The sequence below is a fragment of the Astyanax mexicanus genome, chromosome 17 (assembly GCF_023375975.1).
Source record: "Astyanax mexicanus isolate ESR-SI-001 chromosome 17, AstMex3_surface, whole genome shotgun sequence".
In the NCBI taxonomy this organism is placed as follows: Eukaryota; Metazoa; Chordata; class Actinopteri; order Characiformes; family Acestrorhamphidae; genus Astyanax; species Astyanax mexicanus.
The window spans coordinates 46675081-46700810 of record NC_064424.1 but is presented as its reverse complement, the minus strand read 5'-3'; the positions used below and the strand labels follow the sequence as shown (position 1 = coordinate 46700810).

The following is a 25730-nucleotide window of genomic DNA, read 5'->3' as shown; positions in this document are numbered from 1 at the left end:
TGCAGATAGTCAGGAAAAAAAAACAGAAGACGATTCGCTGACTCATTCTCCACACTGCGCCTGTTATCGGATATTCCATTATAAAACTTGGCTTCTGCACGTACAGAGCGCTATAAACACGTGCAACGAAAAAAGAGACAGATATTGATTGTTTTAAGCAAAGCTAAATACAGCATCACAGGATCAATAAATCCCTTTTGTTTTTTGAATGCAGATTTGCTCAAAATGAAAAGGCAACAGTGTCCAGCTCAGTGCAAAACAGCCTCATTCAGAAATGTAGCAAAGATATTAGAGGTGGTATGTGTGTTTTTTCTATGTTTATACAATAAAAACACAATGTTTAACTTCTTGTTTTGTGTGATTTATGAATGTATATGTGCTAGCTGTACAACAATATTTAGACACCTAATGCTGGGAGGTTAATCCAATTAATCGAATTACTGTTTTAATGCAATTTTTAAACTGGGATAAGGGCTTGAGATTGTACAACCAGCAGTGATTTTCATATTTTGCATATTCATATTCTGAAATATAAGGAAAAATGAACACTAAACATGGTTCTCAACATGAGCTAATCTCACGATATATGAGCCACCTGGTCAAACACCTCAATGCTTAATTCTTACCACTTCAATCAGGAATTAAACTCTATAAAAACACCACACTTTTAAACACATTCCAATTCTTCGATTCTTTGATCTAAACTATTCCACTGTAGCTCTGGCTGTATGTTTAGGGTCATCGTCTAGATGGAAGGTGAATCTCCTTCCCAGTCTTAAGTTTTTTAAAGGATTGACCTGTATTATTTAGCTCCATCTATCTGTATCCATAAACTCTGAACTGAATCAACTCAGAAGAAAAGCATCCCCACAGCATGATGCTGCCACCACCATGTTTCACAGTGGGGATTGTGTGTTTTCAGGGTGATGAGCAGTGGTTCTTTTCCTCCACACATAGCGCTTTGTTGCTTTTAGGCCAAAAAGTTCAACTTGGGTCTGATCTGACCACAGAACCTTCTTCCACATGTTTGCTGTGTTCCTACATGGCTTTATTTTAAAGAAGAACATTAAATGAATGTAATATATCTAAAATAAAGGTGAATATAAGCTGTTGAACAAACCAAAAACAACAAAATCAAGAAAAAAAGCAACTGACCTCTCCTGTTAACCGGATCTTTCGCTACGTACGCAACGTAATCCGTCGTGTCCTGCAAACACAGCACAGATAAAATACAATAAAATTACACTAAAGTCCATACCCAACACCTTGATCTGTGCAGATCTTGTGTTAACCTATATATTGTAGATCATTTTAGGCTAAATTTACACAGGAAAGCAAGTTTCTTTGTTGTTAGTTACTGTAGAGGACCTGTGTACCACCAGCTTGGTCATAAAATCTGTAAACTAAATTATGGTCCATATAAATGAGCCTTTATATGTTTTAAATATGTCTTTTCACTTTTTCAGTCAAAGACTTTTAATTAATTTGCTGTTAATGCTGTTAAAGGTTGGCTAAACACCCCCTGTTTTACTGTCCTCTTTCAGACAAAACGTCATTAAAGTTAAACTCACTGAAACAGTTTTACTGTGTGAACAGTTTTACTTCCTTACCGGATCTCCACCGGAAGCGAAGGATATCGACTGCATATGGTGATTGGCTATTATCTGCCGGAGACAGGAAAGGGTTATTATTCTTTCGGTACAGAGGAAGAAGGAAATATGTATCACTATTATTGTTATAAATAAATTAATAAATCAATAACATGAGCTGCTGCTGCTTAGAGATTGCATGCATAAGAAATGAATAGACCACTGTAGTCATACGTCAGTCTGTAGTCCTCGTATGCCCATATTTGGAGTTCTGTGTCTAAGCTACATTTGTCTATGGCCAAAATGAATGGGCTCCTTACCTTATGTGGTAAATAAATATGTTCTAAACCATATATGTTTTATTCTGTGTACATTTTTCTCCTGAAAATCACTGGATCCTCTAAATTACGATTTTGTTTAAGAGTTGTAATAAGAATAATGCTAGCTTTAAGCTAATGCTAGCTACAGCACACTAAAACTTTTGCTGTGGCTTGTGGACATTGTTAGCAAAGTTTGTACTTGTGAATGTAGCTTCATATAACTACCAGATCATGAATAAAGTATCTTAAAATCAATATAATTCTGTAGTTGTTTTTTCTTACATCATTATAAGTCATTAATTAATTGCTTCCATCCCAATTTTTTTTACTGGACTGTGTTTCAGGCCTGAAACGTAGGAAGGGATGTTCATTAATAAATAAATAAACAAATAGGGCAGCAACGATTAGTCAATATAATCGACAATCTAAAAAATAATCATCAGATTAATCGACTACCAAAATAATCATTATTTGCTTTAATATTATAGCCCTATTAATAAATAAAATGCAGTGGAGCAGAAAAAAAAACATAAAACATCTTAAGTTTATATTGTCTGCAGTGAAATAAAAGTCAAAGTAAGTGCTTTTTTATTTTGTAAAACTGCACTTTACATAAACTTTAGGTTTCTTTAAATATACTATCAAATGTGCTATAGGTATGAGGTGTAAGTGTGTGTGTACCTGTTTGGAGTCAGGGGTCATTAGGTTTAAACTGCTGATGGAGATGTTGAGGTTGATGCTCATGCCAGCAAACTGCAGGTTACTCTTCCCTAAAATACTAGATAGAGCTTTAGAGGGGGGCTAAAGTGAGAGAGACGATGGGACAGAAAGAAAAAAGGGGAGAAACACTGAGTTAAGTGCTGAAAACAAACATCATTTCTGATGTTCTGATTTTGGAAGATTATCAATCTTCCAAATTACTGTACATTAGAGCTGGGTGATGTGGCCCTAAAATAATATACTGATATTTCTGGTTATTCTAAATTTCTGTGAAAACTATATTCTTGGCAGTATTAACTAAATATGGTATTAATTTCAAGAACAAACTATTGTACTTTTTGGCTTTTGGCTAGATTTTTGGGACTATGCTGTAAAATAGGGCTGTAACAGCATCACTTCCTCATTGGAAGTATCTAGCCAATGAGGATTAAGCTCTGTAATCAACAGTGTAATCACACAGCTCAAAAAAAGCAACTGCAGAGCTGTGTGTTAAGCCCTTGCCAGATTATAAGGCCATCGATTATAATGTCATCGTCACCTGGTGAACAAGTGGTGGTGGAACAAGCCTATAGTATAAAAACACACTACTATATTTATAACATCAGTTTAAAAGAAAAGTTTACTTTTTATCCAATCAAAACGGCAACATTTCCATCTAGTGGACGGATTTAAACACAACACAAAATGAACCACAGTCTGCACCTGATGCTTACATCTAAACTAATAAATGAAAATTATTTATACATGTCCCTTTTTAAACTTCTGTTTGAAGTAAATAGAGATAATCTGCTGTTCTGCAGGCGAGGTATGAAATAAACAGCACTGTTGTACCTCTTTACAGGTCTTGATGGATATAAGCATATTTAAAGCATCCAACAGCACATAAACACACACACTCTCACACTCTCTCACACACACACACACACACACACACACAAACACACACTCACACACTGTGTGTGTGAGAGCTGATTACCAATCCCGAGCACAAAATGAGTCACAGTTCTAACAGTGTGTATCGTGGGCTGTGCGGACACCCACACACACTGTACCACATCTCCTTCCCTCTCTCTCTCCCACAATCCCTCTCTCTCTCTCTCTCTGGCATTTCACCCATTTCTTCCTCAAACCTTCTCCCATCTTATCTCTTTCCTCTTCTCCCGTTGCTTACATTGCATTTTCCACATCTACCATCATGATGCTTTTATTCCACACAACTAACAACAGAGTCGCTTATTCAGAGTCTGTTCACGTGGACGACTCTGGTAAGACACTACTCATCACGATACGCTCAAAGCGAGACACTGTGGCTCCAGAAATGTTAAATGTTATTGTCGGGCCTCACTCTAAATCCCATCATTCATGTGGCCTTGCCATGAGCACATCGACCAGTGTTCAACCTCACTCATGAGGTAACACCTCACAACCTGTACAGGTTTGGGAATTCCCAAGCCATTCTCTATGGTAACACTTCAAAATAAAAATAGAAATTGCTATCCCATGACTTTTGGTTTCTCTCAGGATTCTTCCTCTCATTCTCTCTCTGAAGGAGGTTTTCTGTCACTCTTGAGCCAGATCTCTAAAAAAAGCTGTTTTAAGGCCATGTTCACTGTTAAAATAGCTATATAAATAACCTCAGACTTGAATGTCTCCTTTCGTCTTAAATATTTATTCCAGAAGGATCTTTTTTCTCTTTTTCTCTGTCCCTCGTTCATTTATCTCCTCTCCTTTGTGATCACTTCCTGTTTCTCCTTTTTTTTTATTAAAATGTGTTTCATCTTCTATTTTAAGATTTTAGGTTATTTTTGCTTTGATGCAGTGGCATGTATTAAAAATAAGTTTTTAGCACTATAATGGATGTTTTTACCTTTCTTTTGCGCAGCGCTCCTTTGGCACCTGGAACTGCCTCACACACCAGACTGATGGCCTCTCTGAAAAAGATAGAGAGTGAAAGAGAGGGAGAGAGAGAAAGTGAGAGAAAAAGAGAGTTGAGTTCATTAAATTATATTATTTCTCATTGCTATCAGAGGAACACTGCTCAGTCCAATCAGCTCTCCTTTCTGCCCCGCCTCTAAACCCATACATCACCCAGTGCTTCTCCCAAACTACTCCTCCCATTTTTTTGTATTTTGCAAATTATTTTATCTTGACAGAAAGTGTATTCCATTATTATGTACAAAAACAGATATTCTTACCAAAAAATGTGGTTAAAGCAGATTGACAAATGGTTACCTATGAAAAAACTAATCTACGAGTCGCACCAGAATTTAGTCCTACTACAATTGTATCTGGAATATGCTAACTGAGTTTCCTTCTAGATGTTTACCAATACATTTTATTATGTTACATCCCAATAAGAGATACAAACTTTATTTAATCGTCTGTATTACACAATAACCCCAGACTTGGTAGACTTTTGCTTCTTTATATTTTAAATTTTTTATATTATATTTTATATTGCTTCTGCATGCAGGTAATGCAGTTTGAGTAGGCTGTTACTGCAGCTCTTTTGATGTGTTATTGTAAAAACTCTAGTTGCAATAATGCTAATAAAAAAGCTATTTATCATTCAGCCCTAAGTAGGAAGAACATTTGTGTTTCTGGGACGTATGTTTTTATGTAATTTGTAGTTCTGACAGTAAAATCATACTGAAAAGTACAGAGACAGTCAGTGCTTGACTTTGATTTGGCTTTAAAGAAAATCTATAAATAGTGCTTTTCCTCCCGAGTGTGCTGAATGAAGAGCATTCTTGTGTGTGTGTATGTGTATGTGTGTATGTGTGTGTGTATGTGTGTGTGTGTGTGTGTGTGTGTATGTGTGTGTGTGTGTGCGCACATGCAAAAGCAAGCTGAGTGGAGAACAGGAAGTCAGGTGGAAAAGTGAATGTGACATGCCATATTCGCTGTCACTACTCTCTCTCTCTCTTTCTCTCTCTCTTTCTCTCTTTCTCTTCCTCTCTCTCTCTCTCTCTCCCTCTCTCTCTCTCTCAAACCCACACGAGTGTGCGCTCGATAAACAACCAGCGTCCACTGGGATCTATCAGGCCTTCTCCTAACTAATGTTATGCAATGAGTCATGCACGCACATGGACGAGCTGGATTCACATTCCTATTTCCTGCAGCTGAACGGACCTAAAAAGCCTGAATGAAAACATGATTTTAAGGCCCTGTTATATAATCAAACTACAGCAACTGATTCATGAAAACAATCAAATTAATTTTACACATAAAAAAACTAAACTGAAAAAGTAACATGCTATTTTTAGGCTTCATTTCAGCTTTACAGCACACAGAGTATGTGCTAGGGATGTCCCCCATCTGATCATGTGATCGGAAATCAGGGTTTAACACGTAATTTTTAAAGGATGGAAATCGTGTGGAAAACATCCGGATCACTGAATTACCTAAAATCAACTAGTTCACTATAGACTCTATAGAGAACAACAACTCTGTCATATTATCCAAGATTGTGTGTTTTCATCTCACAGGCAGGTTAGTAAACACGCTAATGCAGCCAACTACTTACTGAGCCATCCGCTATTTAGTACTTGTTTATTTTGTGCTAAAATGGTAAAACTTGGATGTGTTATTTCTTAGTTTTAACTGCATTGCCAAACTATAAGATTGGGATTTTTTATCAATTATATTACTCTGGAGCAAAAAAAATGTGATCAGGAAATCCCTAGTATTTGCAGGTATGGGTAAATTAAACGTAATTTTTTTAATGCTATTCAGAGACACTCAATTAAGACTTTTGCAACAAAATAGTAAAAAGCAAACAACACTAATTTTAGTAACATTTTAAAACACAAATGAACATTTTTGCACAAGGATCAAGGTAGTGATCACCTTTTAAGAATCTGTAGATACACTGAGTATAATAATAATAATAATAATAATAATAATAATAATAATAATAATAATAATAATTTTATTTACACAATTACATGATTTAAGCATTGTTAAAAATCACAGATAGTTATAGACCTAAATTAAGACATAAACTATATATAGAGAGAGAGACGCAATGCCAATAGAATAGAACATAAAAACAGACATGAACATGAACTTTGTTCTTGCAGCTAAATGCAATCAAATCCTCACAGAAATGTTCCAAAATCTAGTAGAACATTCTCTCTAAACAGTGCAAAAGCAGGGTAAATTATTTTATATATTTCAGATAAAAAAAAAAAACATTTAAAATGTAAAATTGCTTTTGTTCACACTGTGTAAAATTTAGCTTTGCACTGTTTAATCTGAATTAATATTTATTTTAGGTAGAACTGACAGGGTGATAATCAATTAGAGTAAATGTGAATGAGTTGACTTTTTGTTAACTAAATGCTAATCCCACACACACACACATACAGTGTACAGGTTTTTGCAGGTATTTGATTATTGCTGGCAGAAATATTTTAAATCACTGAAGAGCTCATGGCTCATGGAGCTGAGGAGTTCATGGTTGTGGAGTCCTACCTTGTTATTTGGGATCTTGTGGTGAAGTCCAGAGATCTCATGGACCGAAGAACTTCTATGCAGCCCAAATACTGTAATAAGAGATGAGGAACATGTTTAGTTTGATTTATTATTGCATAACATCACATATTACATATTACACATGACTGCTAAACCATTGGAGCAAAGCAAATAGCTTAAAATGAAAGATAAAGAACTCACTATACACCCTGAACTTTACTTACTTTACCTCGTCACACACTGCTGAATTATGAGTATGATCTATGATTTTACCAAATTATAAATCTCTGGAATATAATCAAGAGGAAGATGGATGATCACAAACCATCAAACCCCCAAACTGAACTGCTTGAATTTTTGCACCAGGAGTAAAGCAGCATAAAGTTATCCAAAAGCAGTGTGTAAGACTGGTGGAGGAGAACATGATGCCAAGATGCATGAAAAAAAACTGTGATTAAAAAACATCAGGGTTATTCCACCAAATATTGATTATTTCTGAACTCTTAAAACTTTATGAATATGAACTTGTTTGTTTTCTTTGCATTATTTGAGGTCTGAAAGCTCTGCATCTTTTTTTTGTTATTTCAGTCATTTCTCATCATTTTCTGTAAATAAATGCTCTAAATGAGAATATTTTTATTTGTAATTTGGGAGATATGTTGTCTGTAGTTTATAGAATAAAACAACAATGTTCATTTTACTCAAACATAAACCTATAAATAGTAAAATCAGAGAAACTGATTCAGAAACTGAAGTGCTCCAAAGCTGTATAGTGAGAGTGTATGGTTATTTCCATAGGATATATCTGTCTTAAAGGTACTTAAAGTATGAAACTAACAGTAGTAACATAAAATTCATAAGGACTTCCTTATTAAACTGACTGATAGAGGCCTACAGGAATAGTGCAGCAAAAAGAATGACATCATTCTGATCTATTTATGCCATGTGACCAACTGTGAGTAATAGATGACAGAAGAGAAACTGAGAATGCTCATTATCGTAACACTGAAAAAATTCTCACATTTTCAGGTGTTAGAAATTGACCTTAAATGCAAATATAAAAGAGATTAACGTTGTTCTGGTACTGGACCAATTAATTTTACCCACACACTGGCACACACACACACACACACACATAAAGTGTAAGCGGGTGTGTAGGAGAGAGTGAGAGATGGAACATGCGGATTACACTCTGAGAACAGTTTGTCAGATCTCACATTCAAGTCGGCGATGCCATGTGCTCGGTGTGATGATGAATAACACATACTGAACGGCACCTTTAGCATTACATAACCAGCCTGCACTGACCTCTGGGACTGGATACTGACCGGGACTTGATCAGGTTTAACCCATAAGAGACCAGACCCACTTCTGAATATTGATTTTAAAAAAAAATCTAAATTTAATCAATTAAATTAACTGAAAAGCTCATTCATGTTTTGTTTTTATTGAGAAGCTCATTCATGAAACATGAGGTAACAAAAATATTTCAGATTTTATAACTTTTTAATTTTAACATTTGGTTCTAGAACTCATGTGTCAGAAGTAAATATATGAATGGTAAAGCATTTTATTAAAGCAATGCTTAGAACAGAGCTGTAGAAGATAAAATACACTTTTAAAATGAGCTAGTTTAGTTTAATCTTCAGCACTAACCCTAAAAAGCACCCCTATATTCTGCCAATAAGGTCAGATGATGCTCTCAGGAAGGTCAGTATGTGTCACATAGTGAATTCATGAGTTTAAATGAAGGATAAAGTGCTTTAAGCAACTTTCCACATATTTTTAAAGATCTGTCACTAGAGCTGCAACTAATGATTATTTTGCAAGTCGACTAATCTGATTATTTTTTCAATTAGTCGATTAGTAAACGATCTCTAAATCTCTAAAAACTATAGAAACAGCTAAAAATAAGATTTAAAAGGCCTTTAAATGTGTAGATGTTGATAATATGTGGAAAGTACTGATATTTAGGGATTAAATATGTAATCTGTTTTGTCTGTGTATTTTTTGAGACAGATTTTTACAAATTAACGATTAATCGACAATGAAATTTGTAGTCGACAAATTTACATAATCGACATTGTCAATTATATTGATAAACTGTTGCAGTCTGTCACATAAAATCCCTTGGTCTACCTGTTTACTGTCTGTTACTTAGTACACCAGTGATGACTTTCTTCTTCAGGATGTTCCAAACAGTTGTACTGGCTATGAACTTTCCATATCTTTTAAAAGGGCTGTCACACAAAAGCCACAAAGGGCATTTTTAAGCTAGAGCTGAGCCAATATTGGGCCTACAAACTGCATCAATTAGATGAGTAATAACAGTTTGAAGATTTGTGATTTCAGTTCTGAAACCAAGATTAAAGCCTAATTTATGAATAAATATACATTTAAAAAGTCTAAAGTATTAATTAAATTAGAGTTTTTATCCCTTACAAAAAATTACGACTTTCAAAGAAGACAAACGCCGCCTCAAACACCACAACAGGCAGAGAAACCATGTCTGGATAGAGTTAAAAAAAAAAAAAGCCTGACTGTCCTCAAAGCAGTAAAGCATCCACCCGCTCAGCACCTCTGACGTCACACAAAGAACAATTTGTCCAGAAAAGAAAAACGCCAATGGGTGATGCAGGTTCCCCCTGTCCTCTCTCACTCTCGCCCTCAACATGCTCTACTGCTTTTAAAATCTGGCAATGTGGGCTGCGTGGTACGGACACAAACTGAGATACGGCTCAATATCATTGTTGGACATCATGATTATGATGGACTACATCACAAAACTGGTGGTGCACCTGCTCATTCACTGATTCTTCTGATATTAAGGTTTTTAAAATGTAAAAAAGTAAATATATAGGGTTCATTCTGTCTAAATAAAACACTGTAATTTTTAGCCTGACTGTCCCACCTGACTGAATTTAAAGTTCCTCCAGCACTGCACATGTAATCTGTTCTAAAAGTACAGTCTTTTCACAAAAACTCGTACTGTGATAATATAAAAGCACAGTTAATCCTACAGTCCCGCTGGCAGTTGATAACTGCTGATGCATGAGCTAAAATCAGTAGATGGGCCTCACATTCTTTAGCCTCGTCACAGATTTTTCCCTTTTGTCATTTGTCTACGTTTTTCGATTATTGCAGGAGCTTATTTATATCTAGGTATTCACATCTTCAGAATGACCTTCCGTTAAGAGCAGCAGGGAAAAAATAAACCTGACAAAAAATCTAAAACAGGAAGGAGACCAAAGAGAAATGCTGGGTCATGTTTTGTTCCTAATATAGAACTAAAACGGCATTGTTCTGCCCTCTTCACTGGATTCTGGATTCAGCAAAACCATTCTTGAAGGATGGAAGATGCTGAAAATGGCATGCCCTACATTTCTGCTTATGTATTTTAGAACAATCTCACACGGAAAAACATTTTATCTCTAAATATCAGCTCACGTCTGAACAATGAGTGAAAACATGTATATTAAGAATATTTAGATCCGTTTTTGTTTAATGAACAAATGAGAAAATACTAAAATCAATGTCAAAATCAATGACTGCAGAAACCCTTTATTTTGTATAAGGTGGCCACTAAAAACAAGTGAGAGAATAGCTTTTATTCTAGCATTATAGCCTGTTACTGCAGCCTGTACATCATTTCATAGTTTTCCTTCCACTAAAAATGCCTTTATTACTGATTACCTGAAAGACATATTACCAAAATTTCAGCTACTTCCAGTTTGAAGTTTTAACTAAAAACAACAATACTCCTTTTGTGGTAAAGGAATGCTATGACATGAAACAGAGGTTACCTGTTAACACTGAGGTATTTTAATGCAAAACAATATCCTAAGGTACATAGTGTATTATTTAATAGAATGATTTAATATGAAAATATTAAATCTGTTTATGGCTGTTAATGAGTGAATAAAATAAAAGTTTGATTAATTAAATAAAATAATCGTTCTTTATTTGTGTATACTGCATTAACTCCATTCAGCAACTTTTAGTTTCACACAATGAGCTGACACAGAGCTGCAAATGCACACAAAGCTCTAAGAACCTCACTGTTACATCACCTATCAATGACCGACTGGCACCAGGCCTAATGAGAGGCATTACATCTAGGGCTGCAACGATTAGTCGATATAATTGACAATGTTGATTATAAATAAATAAATAAATACATTTGTCGACTCCAAATGTTCATTGTCAATTAATCGTTAATTTGTAGCACTACACAAATACTAACAACAGAAACACAATGAGTAATGTGCTCACTCATTTTACACAGTTTACAATCAACTCGGCCTTAAAAACACCAAAAGTGCACAAAAACAACAGATTAAATATTTTTTTACTAAACAGCAGCACTTTCCACATTTAAACGCCAATGTTCCAGACATTTGAACAGTATTTAATTCCCATGTTCAGCTATTTTTTAATGTTTGAAAGCAATAAAGAAAACAGCAGCCATACCCACAGCAACCAGAGATGGACAGCATGTCAGAAATAATCGTTGACTAATCGACTAATCGAAAAAAATAATCATCTGATTAGTCGGCAACCAAAAAGATCATTAGTTGCAGCTTAAGTTTAATCCTGACCTTACTAACACACTTTAATCACTGAACCAATCAAATCCTCACGGCAATGATCCAAAATCTATTCTAAAATCAAGCGTTTCCTGGACAGTAGAGACAATTACTCCAACAAAAGCAGGATAAAATCTATTTTAGCAGCTTTAAAACAAAGAAACAATGAATGAAAGTGAAAAGCACATCTGCTACACAAACACACTTCTCTCTTCTTGGTGAACGTAATCAGCGCGCACTCTCTGTGTCTGCTTTACTTCACTTCTTACACCAGCATCGCACTCCTGCATGACTCACCTGAACACAGCAATGACTCACCTGAGCCGTCTCGCTCTAACCTCAACACTCACTGCATCAATGAGATGAATGAACGAATGAACGAATCACGTGTCTCATTTCCTTGCGAACGCGGCGAATGATTCACCCTGCGAGTCTCCCTGCTCCCCCAAGCATGACAGCAGAGGCTGCTAATAATCCCTCCTGCTCACAGTCGGCGCTGCAGTAAGACCACATATATATACCGTCTGAATTCCTCATTCTACACATTTACCATGTCGTATCATACGCAACAATATTGTCTTATTTTCTTTTATGTAAAAAAAAAAAAATCCATAGCTTGATAACAGCAATTTTCAGTTTGAAAGCAGTATGCAAACACAAATTATTCTGAACTTTGTTGTATATTACATTTTTCGATACATTATATTATGTTTAAGTTATACTATATATATATTTTAGAACTGTGATACAACTGATGCATTACATTATCTTTATGTTATACTGTTTGTTTATTTTGTAGAATTGTGGACATTTTTTAATACATTTTATTATGTTTAATTTATACTGTTAATTGTTTATTTTTTAGAATTGTGGTAATTTTTATACATTTTATTATGTTTAGGTCATACTCTTTGTTGTATATTTTGTAGAATTGCGGTACTTTTTTTGATATATTATATTATGTTTATTTTATACTGTTTATTTTTCAGAATTGTGGTCATTTTTAAATACATTATATAATGTTTAAGTTATACATTATATTATGCTTATGTTATACTGTTTATTTATTTATTTATTTTACTAAATCAGTGTCTTGGCAAGTCTGATGTTTACAAAACAGACAAAAGCATACAGTTTTTTGTTTCTGTTGAATAAACTGACCCATTCGAAACTGTCTATACTTATAGACGTAAAACTTTAACTTATTTTGTTGTTTGTTACAGTGGTGCATTCTTCTACAAGAATATAATTATAACAAAAATCCCCCAAAATATTGTGATATTATTTTGGGGCCATTACGCATTCACATAGACAGCAATACTTATTATTTTTCAAAAAGCAAAAATGTCTTTAATAGAGAAAAAATACAAAGACTAAACTACAAAGACTAAATCTCCAGGCTACACTGTAAAACAATGAGAAGAGCATTTCCAGAATAAGGGGTGAATATTAAGCTAAACCAGACTGTCTGTGAATGTGTGTCAAAAACAGCGTCCGATCAATTTCAGTCACTGTCCTTTTAGTGCAGCGTAGCGTGATGTGTACGCTTAAGCACATGGGCCAGAAACAACTCACAATTAAGTCAATACATAGTGGAGACACGATGTGGAAAAATCACCATGCTCCCCTACATAAACACACATTAAAAGAAACACAAACAGCCTCACCTTCTTTATTCACTTTTTTATAGACCTATTTCTATTTTCATATCAAATACCTATATTTTTCTCATTTCACTGTATGTTTACTGTGCTGTAAACATATTATTCTTCTTATTATAATTATCTTATTTTTTATACTTATATTAAATAAAATAAATAAATAAATAAATAAATCTTATTCACTTAGGACACATCATTCCCACATATCCTTACAGTTCAGATAGTGCCAATAATAATAATAAAAAAGTTTTATAATTATATACTATGCATTTTGATACTGTACAATATATCTATAAAATTATAAGGTTATTACAGTGAGTCAGGCAAAATCTTGTCTTCATTTGTGCCGTTTATTAATATTGATCTACTGATTAGGAAATAGGGGTTAAGATTCAATAAATAGAATAAAAAATATATTACGATATGCTATGAAAGTTAAAATAAAATCTGAATTAAATATGGGCTATTGAACAACTTTTTTTTTAAATAGCCCATCTCTGTTCACCCCAAGCATTCCGAAAAACAGCGCTTTTAGCTGATCCTCCCAACAGGCTTACAATACAAAATATATGGTAGAGGAAAATGCATGAATTCCAGTTGTTGCTAAAAAAAAATAAAACAAAAAACGTATAATATTCATTAATATCCACATAATTATTGTTGCAATCTGTTCTCCTATCCTACCTATTTGTTTGTGCTTGTCAGTTGTAAATTCAAGATGGCGGCGGCACTTGAAGAACTACCTGAAGGTACTTTGTGTATAAACAGTGTTTTTAATAAACTATTAATGGTGTAAAAACAGCCATTTCTTTGCATGGTCAGTGCTATGCCACACTCACTAGCATTGTGGCCATTGAGTTTGTACTCGTTTCATGTTCCCCTTAATATTTAAAAGTCCATTTCAAATTAAGACGAATTATGACTTGTTTTTTATAAAAAATACAAATTTACCCTGCAAATACAGTGATTCATATTGCTCCATACTGTTTGAGGCTACTCGTATTGTAATGTGTGGACATATACTGGCCTTGCCAGTTAGCAAACTGGCTAAGCTAGCAAGATATCCACTCTTTTCATTCACGCTTGACTGTTATATGCAGCATAAACAAGAGAAGGAGATGAAACTGTGGATATAAGCATCATCTCTTCCATGTTTAGAACCACACAGCTGAGAATAGGAATGAAATGGTGGTAGGAACCTAAAATGTCAGAGAGTAGAAGTTGGGGACGTCGATCCCCTGTGTCTACAACTGGTCTAAGAATTTCTTCAGCCAATCGGATTACGATGTCACTTGACTGCGTCATAATTCATTAGAATAAGGTTGAGAAAATCTCAAATCTCAACTCGATTTGTTTCTTGTCGCTGTGTCTGCGTGTTGTTTGCCGCTTGTTGCCAAACCCCAGGTACAAATCACGTTCTCTCGTAGGAAATGGTCACACGCTGCTCTGTCGCCTGCTAGTGTGAACACAGGGTTCGAGACACTGCCCTCAAAAATAATAAAGAAGTACCCTAACATTCTCCACTTCTCTCTCAGCCTCTTCCTCTCTCATACTCTCTCTCTCTCTCTCTCTCTCTCTCTCGCCATGTCGGGTGTACCGAGCTCCAGCACTGAGGCTGTAGCAGTGGGTGATTCACACTGGAAAAAAAGCAACAAGGCTATGAAGCATGAATCATCCTGTAGAAATCGAAGTCACCTTTACCTCAGTGCATCTCTAATCACACATTACATGATGAAGTGATGATGCCGAAGAGACGGCGCGGTACAGCCAAGCGGACAGTGTGTTTAAAAGCTGTGTACTGCACATCTACTACTGCCGAGAACTCGACGATACGATCTGTATCATAATACAGAGGTTACGATTCAATATATTGCAATATCAATAAACTGTGATGATGTAAGCTAGGCGATACATTGCAAAATGCATCAATTAGAAAAATATCATATTAATAAAACCTGAAAAGATACATCAAAGGAAAGTTAATTTTTTATCTATCTATTAATTAAATCTACACTGTAGTGCAAAACAAAAAAAAATTTATATATAATATTGATAACATTGATATTACACCTCTATCATCTACTTTATAATACCCATAGATTTATTAGGGATTTAGTAAATAATTGTACACTATCTGAACATAACAAAACCAATCTGTGTTGCTTAAAAAGAACAGGATATTTACATGAATGTAACTGTTTAAAACCAGAGATTTTATTTTATATACTTTATTTTACATGCATTTTTCCCCCTATTCCCCCCTACTTAGTTTTCCCTTCTTATTCTTTTCTCTCCATGATGGCAATTTTTCACTTCTATGTGCTTCTGTTTTATAAGTAGTTATAATACATTAACAATACAAATAAAAAGGTGCAGATGACTTCCATTGAGAAAACTAAAGATAAAGATCATTTCCTGGAGGAACAATGGCCATTCAAATATCTTTGAAGATCAAAGATGGCCCCGCCCCCTGTCCGCAGATAAAATTCAACAGCTGTGGTATAAATCCACTTTATAATTATTTAAACATTAATCTGGCTTAAGACGATGTGTTAAATAACTAGATTTTTTTTATTTATTATTTGTTGGTGATATTATGGTGCTCTGGATCACACAAACCAAACATATTGTGTCCCTGCTGAAGTACCATGCACAATTAAAAACATCCACTTTTACAAGCGATGTATGATTAATGAAAACTCACATTGTGATGATTCACAATTTACTGTAAGATATAGTACAATCTTAAAAAATACAGAGTTCTTTTTACAGTTTTAACCAGAAAGCAATAATCCAACATTTCAAAATAATTCACTATACTAATATCTGCTGATGGCAAATATAATCCAGGTTTGCCAAGAAAAAAAGCACAATATGAATTATCCTTTTATAGGAATTAATTTTTCTTTATGACACTCCATATTAGAGCTGTGTATTGGCAAGAATCTGGTGATAAAATAAGTATCACGATCCAAGGTTATTATGATTAAATAATAAAAGGATTAAATATACTTTGATACTTTAAGCAAGGTGATATAAATGAAGCACAGTCTGACACCAATCTTGTAAAATCATGCAAAAATCGACACAGTATACGAAAAACATAACATCACAATTCTTCAATATATCAATGTCTTTACACCCACACTGCGACTGTGTGATTATTGCAGATGCACACGTTGCAACGACAACGCCGAAACAATATATTGTGCAGAACCTTTTACATCTGCTGCCACAACCTTTGTGTGTTTTATGAATATATGATGGGAACTGATGTGAGAGCAACTCTACTCCACTACCTGAACTCTGGTCGCCTGGTTACAGTATTTGCATCCCGCTTCCGCTTGATGAGATAAACTCAGCGTTCGTTTGAATAGATCAGCTCTGGTGGCAAAAATAGTCTGTCGCATAGACTATCTGGTCATACCGTGCATATGCAGCATACATGATGGAGAGATAGACAGAAAGATAGATAAACAGTCAGAAAGAGAGAGATATAGAAGTGTATTGCTGCCAGGTATAATAAAAAAAGAAATCTCTAACATCATGAGATATTATGTCGTAAAAATGGATTTTGTGTTTTAATCTTGACATACAACATCTCATAGATATAAGAGTACGTATTTCATAATTGTGAGATATTTTGCTACAAATACAATGCTATGTTGCTTTTTTAATGGCATAATATTTCATTATTACGAGATACTGTATCATAATTATGTTTAGAAAACAACATTTTGTAATTACAACATATGTAGTTTTTATGACACTATATTTCAAAATGATAAGATTTTATAAGTCATAATTACAACATAATACATTGTTTATATGACAATATCTCATTATTAAATTCTGATTTTTTTTTTTTAATTAAGACATTAGATCTTACAATAATGACATGCTGAGATTTTATTTTTAAATATACTTGGCAGCAGCAATATGCTACCTTAGATAGAGATAGCGAGGAAGCTACAGTTAATATAAGTAATGGCAGAAGAAGCTCAAATCTAAGCCTGATGTTTGTCTGCAACCACTGATAACAGTATGTATACATGTATAGTCAGTAAGCAGTAGGTGTTTACAGACCTTTGCTTGCTGAATCATCCTCATTCTGGCCTGCATCGTCTTTGTTGTTTCCACCTCATAAAGGTACTTTTACCTGCCTGAGCCGGTGCTTTTCCACCGAGCACCTTCTCCTCTCTGCATTATTTAATGCCTGCTTTCAGCCCTCGCCATTCTCAGCACTGTGGCTGAATCAAAACAAGCGAGACGCTGCCTGTTTTCTAGCCTTTCTTCTCCATCACTCACTCATTAGTTGCACAAACGTCCAACTAAAGGTTGGACGGGAGGTTAATAGAGACACATGGAAGAGCTGAAAAGCAGGAAAGGGGGAATTAGGGGAGATAAAAGAGGGGAAAGAAAGAGACAGAGAGAGAACAGATCCCTCACCTTCACAACGTACGTCACTCCGGGTCCGGATATCTTTTCACTGGAGTGCAGCCATCCTCGAGAGGGCTTATTCACCAGACCCGCGCATCCTCCACCGCTGGTGGCACCCATGCCTCCCACACCGCCCAGGTTCCAGTCCTCCCCCCCTCCGGGCTGAGTCTCCTCCATCCTGCCCTTCTTCCCGGTGGTGCTCATGGAGCCTAGCTCCTGCTGTCCAGAGACGGCGGAAGCGCACGAGCTGCCCCCAGTGGCCGCCGAGACGAGGCTGGATGATCCCGGGCTACCGGAGCCACCCCCACCCCCTCCTCCCCCGCCCCCCTGGAGCTTGGACACGGCCAGGTCCTTGACGGCGGACGGGAGGCCCTTGATGCCCAGCAGGCCTCCGCCAGAGTTGGCGAACTTCAGACCGGAGACCTTGTTGATGAGGGTGCAGAGGGTGGTGCCCGAATCCTCAACCGCTGGCGCCGACGACTCGGGGGGCAGCACCTCGGCCGGCGGCGCGTAGGGGGGTGGCTGGTGGCCGGTGGGTGGCGGCGGGGGAGAAGCCGACACCTTGGTGGCGTTCATGGAGAGGCCGTGGAGCAGCTCGTCGACGGACGTCACCGACTCATTCCTGAAGCGGTTGTATTTGGTGCGGTGAAGCATGCCCCTCTGCCTGCCTGCCTACTTACGTACGCACGGGCAGAACCGACGCCAAGCTGACCACTGTCCACTCCTCCAGCATGCTGGGGCCCCTACGGCAGACGGACGGAGCTGTACTGAAGCGATCGCTTCCCCCTGGTTGCCTTCCTTTTCAAGTCTGCAGCTACTGATCTGCAGGCACCTGTGGTTGGAGTGGTTTGGTGACTACAGAAGCCGCCTGCCGTTGCTGCTGCTGTTGCTGCTGCTGTTGCTGCTAAGGAGAACAAACGCTATGAAAATCCTACAAACCACGCCACCTCAGGGGCCAAAAATACAACACCATGGTGCACGCAATCCATGGAGGCCTAGAGACGAGACGGTAGATGGGGAGACAGAAAATGACAAGAGTCTGGGAGGTGGGAATCGGGGAGATGCTCCTCTTCAGCGATGGAGGTCCAGCGATAGAAGAGAAAAGAAGAGCTTTATGAAGGAGATGTCTCCCTCTCTCCCCGCAGCCTGGCGGATCTGTGCACACGCATGACTCACTCGCAGTGAGAGAGGGGAGATAGAGAGAGGGAGAGAGAGAGAGAGAGAGGAACCTTCTCAACAAAAGACTCACTCAACACCGCAGATCACTTCCTGTTGCAGAAAAAAATAAAAAAGCCTCCCACTTACAGCACTCTAGAACCTATCAATTCTCAAATTTCCTCTCAACGATATTCTGTCATCCGCAGGAATGCTTCAGCGTTTAATTCACTCCAAAAGATACAGACATGCAGAATTAAAAAAGGCCATCAACATTTACCACCCAACGGTGAACGACAGGTAAAACACTGTGCCCTTGCTTTACTTGTTGGCTTTCTTTTCATTTCATATCAAAACCAACATAGACCTAAAGTCTCCTCCAAAACAACGGGTCAGAAATTAAAATTAAGAAGCCAGATAGAACAGGAACACAAAACCATACATGAATGAAAATAATGCAACATTATAACTAATGTGCAGAAAAGAACATAACCACAAGAAAAAGCCTGCGTGCCTCAAATTATGACATTAAGTGATATTGTAGTAATGGTACCGGAGCTAAGATGTCTGTTTCTACATTCACGAATCAAACGAATCAAAGTTGTTCTGCTCTGCATGATGACGACTTATTTTTTAGAAAAACGACAGAAAGACCAAGCAAAGCTCACTGACTCTGTGCTGTCTACCAACCAAAGAAGACAGTATGGAATCTCTCATTGATAAAAACCAAACAGAAACCAGTCAGAAAAAGCCAGACTCTGAGGATTCAGCTTCAGATTAAAGACTCCAGCATTCTTAATTCAAAAATTAATACACAAACAGCCTCAACCACAACCACGCTGCTCTGCCTCATTCTGAACTGCGCTTATACCACTGTGCTCTCCATGGTGACCAACCAGGATCTGAATAATTCTCAGAATCGCTACCTAAAGCAGAAGACATTTCTTTGTTCAACAGTTCAACGTCATGTGCTTTCGTCCCTACATACTGAAATACAGCAGAAAAGAAAACAGCCCTACAATGCTCTTACAATACCGCAGAAGGCAAAATAAAGAAAGGCTGATCTTTTGTGGTATATATTATATATCCTCCTAAATAATTAGTCACCATACCAAAAAGCACGATGCTGAGCAGTGTTCAGACTAAAACGTAATCACAATCCGTCCGTGTCTCAATGAATGAATAGCATGACAAATCAGACAGTCTGATCTCTCTCGCTCTCATTAAGAAGCAGCGAGCAGCGCGAAAGCCACGGCGTTAAAGTCCGGGAGAAAAAAAAAAAGCCATTCATGTAAAAATGTCCACAGGAGTGTGCACCAGGAGACCGTCAGTCATTCATAAGCTTCCTCTTCTGCTCTCTCTCTCTCGCGCACGCTCGCGCCGCTGCAGCATTCGCACTGCAGTCCCTCCCAATGGCTTGCCTTCCTGCCTGCCTGCAAATCAAAAAAAAGAAAAAGAAAGCACAGAGAAAGAGAGAGAGAGCGAGCGAGAGAGAGAGATAGAGAGAATGAGAGAGTAAGAGGCTGTGAGAGGCTGTGGGAGAGAGAGTGATAGAGGATAGAATAGAGACACACAGAGAGCAGGAAAGATGGAGAAAATTTGAGAAAGAGAGAGAGAGAGCGAGAGAGGCAGCGCGTTCCAGTTCTCCGCAGACAACAGGGATAAAAAGAAATGATTAAAAAGACAAAAGCAGGGATGAGCTCCCCCCTCCCTGATGCAACGCTGCTGGATGGAGAGGAGGCAGGATTCAGGCTGGAGTAAAGGATGCTGAAGCCAAATCGGACCGAGCCCGGCTGTGAATGGGGCAGCGGGCGAGCGCGGCCTCGATTCTGTGAATGGAGGCAGGCCTCCGCTCCTTCTGCAAGGCAAAATCCCTCGGGATGCAACCTGGCTGGCCAATCAGAGGCAGGCAGGATGACTCATTCAGGGTAGGCAGGCTGAATAGTGGGATGAACCATTCTCCTTTCAGGTGATAGAAGAGACCATTCTCTGTAAAATCTTTAAACAACACCAGCATTAGCGTTATCAAATCTCACAGTCTATAATGCTATAATGCTATGTTTTTGGGCATTGTAAAAAAAACAGTATCATTCAGATTTTGTGTTATTTAGATGATTGTGTGTGATGGCCATTACTTAAAAAAAGAACAAGTGTAAGCTGACGTAGCCCATTCCTGCCAGCCCTCTAGGGGCTAATTTTTCTCATTCAGATGTCCCGACTAGGCATCCACAGTGTGAATGTCACAGAGAAGGCCATTCTGCAAATGATGGATCTTGTAGCTTTTTTTTGGTGCATTAAAACTCTAAGTATATATGTATGTGTAAGTATATATACACAACATGAACAAATTGGGACAAGTATTGGGACACCTGCTCATTTTAGATTTTGATTCATTCATCAAATGGTAATAAAATAAATACATTTTTTTTATAACTTGTCTCGTTACTTGTTCCGATGTGAGGCTTTTGTGACAATTTTAATAATAATAATAAAAATAATAATAATAATAGTAATAATAATAATAATAAACTACATTGTTGAGTTTGATGAAGTAATCCAGCTCCAGAGGATTTGTATTACAGTTTATCCTCATTTTTTATAGCGTAACTGTCTCTACTGTGTTAAAAAGATTTTCTACTAGATTTTGAAGCATTGCTCTAAGGATATTTTTAAAAATATATATTGTCCCAGATACTAACTGTGATAAACAACATTACATTTTAAGTTTTAATTGTTAAGTGTATTCCAAAATTTGAATATAAATATTTTGAGAAAAAAAACACATATTAAACATGTTCACTTTAAAGGTCCCTTTTTTCGCTAAGCAATACTGTGGTCATCAAAATTACTGAGGCTTTGTCCATATATAGTTTAAGTCGATTATGACGAGCAGATTTGATTGCATTCAGTGACAAAAACAAGGTCAGGATGTTGAGTAACGATCGCCACTCATCCACAACTCCCCAACTCATTCCCTTCCCCCAAAAGTACTGAATGGAGCTCCATCATTCCAGAGAACACAGTTCGACTGCACCACAGCTCAATGCTAGGGTCTTTATACCTCTCTAGCCCACACATGGCATTAGGCATGGTATTAAAAGGATTATGCTTTTTCTGCTCCAGAGAGTCCTAGCCTATTAAAAACTGAACTGCATCCAGCAGTATGCTCAGGGAAAAAGATTCATAGTTTAAGCTAGGGCTGCAACGATTAGTCAATATAATCAGCAATGTCGATTAAAAAAATGTGTTAACTCCAAATGTTCATTGTTAAGTAGTCAATAATTTGGGGACACTCACACAGTTTACAAACACAACAGATTACACATAATTATCTCACTAAATATCAGCTAGAAACAGGAGCTATCAGCTAGAAACAGGAGCCATACCCACAGCAAGCCGAGATGAAGGGCATGGCAGAAACAATCGCTGACTAATCGACTTATCAATAAAATAAATCGCCAGATTAGTCAACTACCAAAATAATCATTAGTTGCAGCCCTAGATTCAGCACAAGTAATGTTGTTGTGTTTGTTCTAAAGCGCCAAAATGCAAATTATATATAAAAATGCTCATTATTTGTTTGTTTCAACAATATCCAAAAAGATGGAGCCTTCATAGTGACTGTATAAGAATGAGACAGCTAATGTCAGCTGTTAAATAAAGTATCGTTTGGGTTTTGGTATTGGAAATTTTAAAACCCAGCTCTACTATTTAATGTCGCTTTCTCTGCAAAATGTGTGGAGAATCATATCCAGACATTTTACAGAGTCGTCCTTACACTGTATCACACTGTATCATCCTGATTCAGGTTTTATGGATCCCAAGACTAGCCTTAATCCCTGTCTATAAAACTGCCCCATAGTGTATTTCATGCTACAAAACACATTAAGGTCATCTGTCTCCACTAAGGCTGCAATAACACAATTCTAATGTCAGCAAATTGAACTTGGGTCAATGAAATGCCCAAGGAAAGCAGCTGCTAGTGTCATATGGTGATGATAACCCCAGTAACCCAGTCTTTGTTAATACTTGTTAAGCTACAGTCCACGTATTCACAAGACTGTTACTCGGAAACACATCATTCAAACTGTTAAAGCGCTGGCGCTCATTCAGTGTATTACTCATATCAGTTCACTGAGTTCATTTCATTCTTAACTACTTCAGCTTACCCTGCAAAACCAACAACTCTCTGAATTATTTATTTAAACATGTCTGCATGAGCTGTGCTCTTTAGATCTGGGTGGCTGCATTAATCTTCATGCTCATATATTTTCTAGACAAGACACAACATACAAAATATATACAAAATTTTAACAAAAACTTATGTAGCTTTTGGCCAAATGTTTTATTTGGTTTGGTTTTGGCTAAATTTTTATTTCTATTTCTGTGCGTTCCTACCCAATATCATTTTACTCCAATACTGGATACACAGAGTGCATATTAATGCCATAACATGTCTGATCACAAGCTTCTGACAAAATGTGAAATCTGACAAAACGTCATTGTGGGGAGCAAAATTTACTTTTCCACCACTGCTGTAAATACAAATCAATACATATACATTTCAACATATGCATTATTATTAGCAGTTACGTTAATACTATAACATGCACTTATTCAGCATATAATTTAGCTTGCGACAGAGATACACATCAATCTATTTTATACTGAATCTTTATTACTATGTATTTGGCAACAGAGAGAGAGAGAGAGTTTAAAAGAGAAGAAAAAAGAAAGAGAGAGACAGACAGACAGACAGAAACACAAAGAGAAACAGAAAGAGTTACAGAGAGTAAGAATGATGAAATGGCCCTTGAGTGTAAACATGTGTGTGTGTGTGTGTGTGTGTGTCTGTGTGTGTGTGTGTGTTTAGTGATCTCCATAGTCGTGACTGAAGTGTGTCAGGTCCACTCCTACACTAACTCATTAAAGTGGTAGGAAATGGAGGGGGGTGTCAGAGAGAGAGAGAGAAAGAGAGAGAGAGAATGTGGTGGGTGATAAAGACAAAGATGAGGACTTCTCCTTTTCAACCTCCCTCTTTATCAAGCAACCAAACAGCACATTCAGCGTCTACTTTCATACCCATTGCATAAAATAAAATAAAAGTAGAATAAAAGTACTGCCAATAAAATAGGACTGGCTGAAGCTAATGGAGCTCCAACCAATACTTTGGGATGACTTCATGAATGCTCTTTTCACAGCTAAATGCAATCAAATTCTCACAGCAATGCTTTAAATCCAAAACCTAGCAGAACGCTTTACCTTTCTGGACAACAAAAGCAGGATAAACTCTTTTTAATACCCTTAATTATAGCAGAAACAGAAGCAGGTGAGACTGAGCTGGTGTCCCAATACTTTTGTCCACATACTGTATATAGAACCATTGATGCTGAATAAGTGAATAAATGAACTAAAACATTAATTCATCTTTTACAAAGTGAAGGTGTGAGGATAAGCGACATCAGCATTGAGCATTATTCCCAACAGGCACCTTTACCGTAACCATAGTTTCAAAGACAGCATAGCAACAAGAATGGGGTGAGGGGGCTGGACATAGTGACTGACAGCTCACACAAGGCAAATGCCATTGGCTGGTGTGGGCCAGAGCCCCGGTATGGTGTGCGGCGCATACATGCCGCCGTCGCCAGCTGAAAAGTGGTGTCGGGGAACGGAGCATTCAGGAAATGTGTTACTAGGTTACCGATTCACCATACTGCTATTAATAAATACTGTACATCCTGACGGCACACACACACACTCAGCATAGCGCACTGCACCAGCATGCGCCAAACCCAGCACATAAATACACTGCATGCTCACCGCATAGCACACAATAGTGATTTCAACTGGGTTGTTGATTGTATTTTTTAAAATGTATAGCACCCATTTTAGTTAATAAAAAATAATAAAATTGAATTAAATTAAGTTTAAATCCAAAGGATGAATAACATAGATAACATACATATAATATACAGTACAAAGTTTGGACACACCATCTCATTCAATGTTTTTATTTTAATTTTTTTCCTAAATTGTAAATGAATACTGAAGTCATCCAGACTAAGACGGAACACACAAGGAATCATGTAGCAAACTTTAAAGTGTTAAATAAACTAAAATAATTAGTGTTTTTTGATTACCTTATCCTGTGCAACAGACGTAACACTTACTTTTCCTTTCCAGGAACGGTCCTGATGAGAGCCAGTTTTATCATTAAGCTTTTGATGGTCTTGGCAGTAACTGCACTTGAGGATATTTTCAAAGTTCTTGAAATGTTTCACACTAACTGACCTTCATTTCCTAAAGTATTTTTTCTTTACTATAGTTCTTGACATAATGTGGATTATAACATTACTTAAATAGAGCTATTCACAGTATACCAACTCTACCTCTTCACTAATTTACAACTGATGCTCTCAGACACATTAAGAGACAAAAATTCAAATAATTAACTCTTGATGAGTTCAGCTCACACATATTTTTGTATGAAGGTCTGCCATGATAACTGATTATTTTAGACAATATATTGTCACAGAAATAATTGCAATCAAGGTATGCCAGTGATATAATTATTACAGACATTAAAACAGGAATATAAAATGCTTAAATATTCCAAACAGAGAAAAATTCAATTTCTAATTATCAAAAAATATATATAAAAAATCCCATAAAAATAAACTACCTTTTTTTTGTGAACTTCAATGATTGCAAACTACAATACAGCAGATGGCGCTGTAACACAGGGGATGGTCCCACTACTTGTTTTATATGACACCTTTAAAG

At 36.9% G+C, this 25730-nt stretch overlaps 3 protein-coding genes across 3 annotated transcripts in view; all 3 read right to left on the bottom strand.

The window, feature by feature from the left end:
• Positions 1-21801, bottom strand: part of shc3 (SHC (Src homology 2 domain containing) transforming protein 3) — a 33387-nt gene extending 11586 nt beyond the window's left edge. The window contains exons 1-6 of the mRNA XM_007252775.4: positions 17802-21801; positions 7106-7176; positions 4497-4560; positions 2591-2710; positions 1611-1664; positions 1156-1207 (exon numbers count right to left, since the gene is read on the bottom strand). Of these exons, the coding sequence (XP_007252837.3) occupies positions 1156-1207; positions 1611-1664; positions 2591-2710; positions 4497-4560; positions 7106-7176; positions 17802-18446 (1006 nt within the window). The 5' untranslated portion in view covers positions 18447-21801. The remainder of the gene's footprint in view (positions 1-1155; positions 1208-1610; positions 1665-2590; positions 2711-4496; positions 4561-7105; positions 7177-17801) is intronic.
• sema4d (sema domain, immunoglobulin domain (Ig), transmembrane domain (TM) and short cytoplasmic domain, (semaphorin) 4D) overlaps positions 1-25730 on the bottom strand; it is a 266298-nt gene that overhangs the window by 11586 nt on the left and 228982 nt on the right. The window lies entirely within an intron of this gene.
• LOC103035651 (homer scaffold protein 1) overlaps positions 1-25730 on the bottom strand; it is a 263702-nt gene that overhangs the window by 109043 nt on the left and 128929 nt on the right. The window lies entirely within an intron of this gene.